The sequence below is a fragment of the Elephantulus edwardii genome, unplaced genomic scaffold (genome assembly GCF_000299155.1).
Source record: "Elephantulus edwardii isolate Elephantulus edwardi_28Jun2011 unplaced genomic scaffold, EleEdw1.0 scaffold00027, whole genome shotgun sequence".
In the NCBI taxonomy this organism is placed as follows: Eukaryota; Metazoa; Chordata; class Mammalia; order Macroscelidea; family Macroscelididae; genus Elephantulus; species Elephantulus edwardii.
Window position 1 is genome coordinate 12,614,175 of NW_006399777.1, and position 7,461 is coordinate 12,621,635.

At 44.4% G+C, this 7,461-nt stretch overlaps 1 protein-coding gene across 1 annotated transcript in view; it reads left to right on the top strand.

Moving 5' to 3' along the window:
• Positions 1-6,549, top strand: part of A4GNT (alpha-1,4-N-acetylglucosaminyltransferase) — an 8,163-nt gene extending 1,614 nt beyond the window's left edge. Inside the window, exon 2 of the mRNA XM_006883356.1 lies at positions 5,935-6,549. Within this exon, the coding sequence (XP_006883418.1) occupies positions 5,935-6,549 (615 nt within the window). The remainder of the gene's footprint in view (positions 1-5,934) is intronic.
• The last annotated feature ends 912 nt before the right edge of the window (positions 6,550-7,461 follow it).

The window sequence follows — 7,461 nt, forward strand, 5'->3', positions numbered from 1 at the left end:
GATGCTGCCAATTGGTCCAGTGGTGAGAATCTTTGTCTTCTTTACAATGAGCCTAGATCCATATTGGTGGCTGCAGTCCTTGACCCTCTGAAGCAAGTATTTCAGGTCCTCTTCAGTTTCAGCAAGCAGGGTTGCATCATCCGCATAACGCAGATTGTTGATTTTTCATCCTGATAGTACAACATAATAGAGAAGTTCTCATTTCATTTTCTCTCTCAGAGAACCTGCAGTCAAAGGCTATGTAAATGCTATTCCTTCCATCCAATGATTACATTCTACAGGCTTTCAAGATGACATTTTTCAGGAAGACTACAAACACCACCTTTGACATCATAATGTTTTCAGCTGTGCAAAACTCACACATAGCTGTACAGAAAACCAAAACAAACGACCTGAAGAAATGATGTGGTGATGTGGTTGATTGCCTTCGAGTGGAGCACGACTCATAACGGCTTATGGAACAAAAGGCCCTGAAACCTTTTTATGACTATCGTCATTGATCCAAGTTCATCGAGTTTCCAGAGGTGTGTTGTTTAGGAAGTGGATGCCACTCCTGCTTCCAAGAAGAAATTATAGCACTTGATAACAGGAGTCATATGGGTTAATATGATTGGGTTAGAAGTTAATTTAGTGATGGGCATATGCTAATCTGAGAAAGAAAATGATCTTACTAAAACAAAAAGTCCTTTTAAGATGGACATCAAAACATTCCTGTTTGGTTGCTATATGAAGGCTTACCTAAATTGTAATCATAAGTTAATCAAAGCTCAGTCACCTTTTCCCTGTAAAAAGAGAGAAAATTAATACTCCTTAGTAATAACAATAGGCTTGTAGGACAAGAGGTGGACCTTAATCTAGTGCAGATGGTTGTTTTATTTTCTCTGGCTGCTGTAGTAAGATATTACAGACGTGGTGAATCAACACAACCGCAATCAGAGACTGGAAGGCTGGGCTCCTGGTGAAGCACTATTTTTTTGCCTCTTCCTGGTTCTGTTGATGCACAGAGCAGGGCACATCCTCTCACGTGTCGATTCGGATACAGATTGATTTCAGGCAATTTTCAGGGTGCTGTAAATCACACAGGAGGAGATTGGGCATCTCTCTCTAGTTAGAGTCGTGAGCCGCTAGAGAAACCCCACCTTTGGACTCTGGACTGCTCCACTAGACCAATGAATCAAGTGCATGTACCCATTTATCTTCCCTTCAAAAGCAACGCATCAGTATCCCTTTGTGATCTCCAGAGAGCAGGGCGGTGAAAGCCCCTTTTGGGGATGCAACCTAGCAATTCAGTTCAGGATCTGAAAGGAGGGCATAGTGAGTTCTACCACGTGTTGGTGTGTGCCACTGAGTCAGAGGAGACGGTAACTGGCCCTCCAGGCAAATGTCTATGGGCTGTAAATGGGAGGAGATTACCTAGCTTTCTCTCCCGAGTGGCTGGTGGATTTGAACTGCTTTTCTTTGAGTTGACAGCTCAGCTCCTTACCACAAAGCCAACTGAGCTCCCCAGGTGGGCATGACTCCAAGGCGTCTGCATTTTCCTAAAATGTGAGCGCTTTAGACTCTAAAGTCCAAGCTAGACTTTTCTTTCAGTGGGACCTAAGTAGCTGGCTGTGGACTTAGGGAAATCTTACATTTTCCAGGGAAGGAACCACCTAAGGTAACTGGCCACTCATGAGAATGGGAATCTCAGGTTGAAACTAAGATTGACAGATTCCAAATCTTATTCATCGAAGCCTGCCCCAACGTGCTGGTACATTTAGAATGAAGAATTGTTCCCCAGCCTCTCACCTAAATGTACACTTGTGATGACATTCAGAGCCCAGCCCGATAATCCAGGACAATCTCCACAGCCCAAGATCCTTACCTTAATCCCATCTGCACAATTTTATTATAGATCATCTTTTCCCTTATGGTGCTATCGTCGACTGACCCACAACATCTCATTACAGATAGATTTTTCTCTTATTATAGTACTGTAATATCGTTGGAGAACCCACAATCAATACCCACAGAAGTATGGAAATACGGGTATTGATTGTAGACCCACCAACTACAGTATGGAAGTATAATAAGAAAGAAACCTCCCCACACCCCTCACCAACCCGCTGCCTTTGTCTGGAGACCCAGAAGGTGGGTCTGAGTGGTGTACACACAATTTGCCCTGCTGTTGTTGTTGTTGGGAGTTGAGCCAAGTGTGACTGTGACTCCTAGTGACCTTATGAACAACAGATAGAAATGCTGTCCTGTCTTGTGCCATCCTCATTGTTTCTAATAAACTTGAGCCTGTTACTACAATCGTCATGTTGATCCATCTCCTTGAGGTCCCTGTCTTTAGCTGACCTTTGTCCTTTCCAAGTATGATGTCCCTTTGCAAGGAACAGCCTCTCCTGGCAATGTACCCAAAGGATGTGAGACAAAGCTTTGCCATCTTTGCCTCCGAGGAGACTGGGGAAAGTGTCCATGGCTGTTCGGTACTCTAACACCACAACTCAAAGGCGTCAATTCTTCTTCTGTCATTTTGCCCTTAGTTGCTGCAAACTGGAGACATAATCTGGACCAAGGGAGAGAAAGGGCCTATTGGGGCAGACAGGTAGGGGGGTAGGGTTACTCCATGGCTTATGTTATATGACACTAGTGACTTCCAGATCCCAGGGCATCCTTCTAACCTCCAGGAGATTCTGCAGCATCCACAAAGCCTACAGGTCTCAAATCTGGAGCTGGCTGGCTGGTGGTGAAGGGTATTGTGGTTTTGATTCCACTGCTCAATCCCCAGAAATTGCCAAGAACAGAGTTCCTGACATAAAAGTGGTGACCAGCACGGCCCAGGACAGCAGTAAAATGAGGGATCCCAGTGACAGGAGTTAAGGGTTCCTTCCAGCTGAGAGTGGGAGGAGCCGCTTGGGCCATGCCCAACAATCAGAAAACCAAACCAGCTGCTGGGATGTTCTTGTGGTCATCTCACGCCCACCCGAGTGCAATTTCTCTCAGTCGGATTTCCAAGAGCTGAGCTCTCACAAGTCGGTTGGGACATACCTCTGGCTGGATGCGAAGGTTGAGGCTAAATGAGTTGACTGAACAAGGTGGAGTTTCTGGAGAAAGGCCATAGCACCGGATCTGAACAGGCAGCTTCTGTCTCTCAGGCTTTGTGTGCAAAGACCCAGTTAGATCAACATTCCACAAGCTATGCTTTCCTCCCTAGAAGATGAAACTTTGAATCAGATAAGTTTAGGAGATGCTGCACTGCACCCTTTTTCTATGCACATGAGCCTGTTAAGGGCTCTGTTTGGTCCTGAACTAAATAAGCTTTAACTCAATTTAATCTAGCATTTCCCAAACATGTCTAAACATGGAGCTCTTCTCTGTCAACATAACATATTTTCTTGGAACTAATATTCCATGGTAGGGGGCTCTAGTGGCCTCGTGGTAAGAAGAGGTGCTGGAAACCCAAAGATTCAAGTCTACCAGCTGCTCTGCAGGAGATGGAGGGGCCATTCCCTCCCGTGCAATTTACTGCCTCTGAAAACCCACTGGAGGGCCAGCCACTGGTTAGTTCTGAATTGATGGCACAACAACAATATCCCAGGGAGTACAGATCGCACCTCTTTGAACCTCAGTTTTACTATGGAGGATTTTTGGAGCAAGATAGCTCCTCTTCCACAGACCAGGGGATGCATTTAAATCCTTAAGCATCCGGGGAGCCCTTAAGCATCTTCTCCATCTGCGCATACATGATATTATAGCAGATGTGCACACTACTGTCCCCGAGAGGTGCACCGGCCTGTGCCATGCTGTGCTCCAGTCAGGCCACTGGAGGGCTCCTCATGCTTGCTGTTGACCACTGATCGGGCAAGGGTAGCCCCTCGGCAATGCCCAAGAAGGAGCGCTGTGAGTGTGGAGCAGGGTTCCTGTTCTCTAAGCAGCTAGAATCCCCAATCTCGCTCTCTCTCCTGGTCCTCAGCACTGTGTTTTCGGCTGTAGTTCGCTCACATCAAGGCAGGCTTCCTCCTCCTCCGGTGTGTTCAGCTTCTGCTCACCCTCTCCCACGATCTCCTATGGTTGCCTCGGTGCTTTCTTGTTCCTGTGAAGAGCAAGAGTGCTGCTACCCCAGGGTGTTTGCATTTGCTGTTCTCTTTACCTAAAACCCTCTCCTCCCAGATATGTCCCTGGTTCACCCACTCACTTCCTTCAAGTTTCTGTTCAAGTGGCCCTGGCTGGCACCATATATAAGATAATACTCCTCATGCCTACATAGCCCTTTAATCTTAGTTTCTCCTTCCTTTTTTCTTTTTCTTTATACTCCCTACTAACACCTACCACATTGTATATTTATTTGTGTATTGTCTGTCTCTTCACATGGGAATAGGAGATATTTTCCATATGAAGACGTATTTCTCTAGCATTTGTGCACTGAAACATTCCCAGCCGTTTTAACAGCTTGACACGCAGCATGCTGGCTCTTAAAAAGACTAATAAAGAAATTTTTAAAAAATGGATGACGACATTTATACAAGCATATATGTTGTTGTTAGGCAGCATTGAGCTGGAACTCGTAGTTGGTGCTCCAGTGGACTCCAGAGACAGTAAATTACATGTAGATAGATTACCCATCTTTTCCTGAGGAGACGCTCGTGGATTTGAACCACCTGCTTCGGGCTGGCAGTGCAATCGATGCCTTACCACTAAACCACTGGATTTCAGTGCTTGCTTACATATATATGGAGCTCCATACCACCCCCTCTTTGTCTGTCTGTCTGAATCTATCTATCTATCTATCTATCTATCTATCTATCTATCTATCTATCATCTACCATTCTATCATATCTATCTATCTACCATTCTATCATCTCTCTCTCATCTATCATCTATATCTATCTATCTACCATCTATCTTCTACCATTCTATGATCTATCTATCTAGTCATTCTATCTACCATTTTAATCTATCTATCTATATCTATCTATCTATCTATCTATCTATCTATCTATCTATCTATCTATCTCTATAATCTCTATCTCTATTTCTCTCTATCATCTTTCTTTCCCATATCTCTCTCTCTCATATCTCTATTTCTGTATCTTTCTGTCATCTCTATATTTCTCTCTATCATCTCTCTTTCTTTCTCATCTCTATCTCTAGCTTTCTCTCTGTCATCTCTGTATTTCTCTCTATCATCTCTCTTTCTCTCTCATCTCTATCTCTAGCTTTCTCTCTGTCATCTCTGTATTTCTCTCTATCATCTCTCGCTCTCACCTACTGCTTCTCAAGATCAAGATAATCCATTTCTTCTCATGGGATTTACAGCTTCTGAAATGCAGCAGGAGGCTCCGTTATGAATTGGTTACTATTCAAGGTAATGAATTGTGTTGAGATATATATTTACACTACCAATTTCTCAATGTGCCTCTGGAAACTCTATGAACTTTGATAAATGACAATAATTCTAGAAAGGCTTCAGGTCTTTTGTTCTTAGACTTGCTATGAGCCATGCTTGACTGGATGGCAATCAACAACAACTCCAACAACATACATATTGATTTTCTTGTAGTAACCGAGCTTTTTAAAAAACCGCTCTCATTGTTGGAACCTTGGAATTTAGTGGCTTCTTCACAATCTTGTGAGTTGTCCTCATATGACTATTGTACGTCTGTGCTGAAGGACGACTCATAAATTTCACTATGAAATCTTTTCTGGATTTCTTCTTCTGGCTTAAGTCTGCGCCCCCCAAGACCTCCAGATCATGAAATCATATAAAGCTACTGAAATTAACCAAACTTTTCATTTAGAAGTGACTTTTTTAGGGGGAAGGTAAGTTTGACAAACTCAGGAAATCGGACTTTTGACAAAGAGCTTTAGGGTGGCCTGGGTTCCCCCCAGGCTGCTCTGGGTCTGGCCTCCCTGCTGCCTGGGTAAATTTGTACCTCCCTGCTCTTGTAGATCGACGCCAGAGCCCAGAAGTATTGGCTTCACGTCAGCTCCGATGCGTGCCGCCTGGCCCTCATCTGGAAATACGGTGGCATCTACATGGACACAGATGTCATCTCCATCAAGCCCATCCCTGAGGAGAATTTTCTGGCTGCACAGGGCTCCCAAGAGTCTAGTAATGGGGTGTTTGGGTTTATTCCTCATCACCCCTTCCTGTGGGCGTGTATGGAAAACTTTGTTGAACATTACAATTCAGATATTTGGGGCAACCAGGGTCCCCATCTGATGACAAGGATGTTGAAGTTGTGGTGTAGACTCAGAGACTTCCACGAGGTGAGTGACCTCAGCTGTCTGAACATATCCTTCCTCCATCCCCAGAGGTTTTACCCCATTTCTTATCCACAATGGAGACGCTACTATGACGTCTGGGACAGAGAGCCAAGCTTCAATCACTCCTATGCCCTGCATTTGTGGAACTACATGAACCAGGAGAAGAGGCCTGTGGTGAGAGGAAGCAACACGCTAGTGGAGAATCTCTTCCGCAAGTACTGTCCGAAAACTTACAGGGACCTGATTCCAGGCCCCAGTGACTCAGTGAATGAAGTCCTGACTCCAGGAAACACATAGATTTTGTGCTGGGCTGTTGCTACCGCCGTTATTGTAGGCTGGACAGTGCCCACAAATGTTACACTGTCACCTGATTTCTACTTTCCCCAGCAAACTGGCACTTACCACGTATCCCTTAGGATTTGGTTTCTCTGATTATAATAGAAAAGTTCTCCCCAAACAGCAGTCCATGAAACAGAAATGTATTTTGTATTGTATGAAACGAGTCTGAATGCAGGCAGGCCAAGGTTGATGTGAACTCTCCAGACATCAGAATCCAGGCTTCCTGCATCTTTCTGATTGCCCCTCCTGGCTTCTGGACCTCCAGCCCATCACGTCTGCATTCCAGGCTGGAGGTTGAAGGCCGATGGGAAGGTGTTATTATCACTGTTTTTCTTGGTATATATCATTGAGTCAGAACTGAGTCATAGCTGACCTTCTAGCCTGTTTTCAGAGGGTCTAAATTACACGGGCAGAGCAGATGCTTGGATAGGCAGCTATCAGTTATGCTACATGCTTTCTTACCTGCTCCAATATAAATTCTAGGACCAGTTAAATCACTGACAGGGGGGAAAAAATAAAGGGATTTAGTGTCTGGTCCTTATGTTGACATTCATTCAGTCAATGGATATTAAGGAAGCCAAACACTCACTATTTTAGGTATTAAATATATAGATGGATCAAGAAGACAAGGTTTTAGATTTGATTTTATTTTGTCTTGTTGTGTACCATTAAGTTGTATCTGACTGGCACAGGAGGAGATTACCCCTCCTTCTCCAGTGGAGCATCTGATGGATTTGAACTGCGAGCCTTTGGGATTGCAGTGCAGCTTCTTGCCACTAGGCCACCAGAGCTGCCAAGGTCTTAGATTTTAATAACTGGCCAAATGCCTCTGGAATAAACTCCTTTTTTTCTCCTGAATGTTTGTTGTTC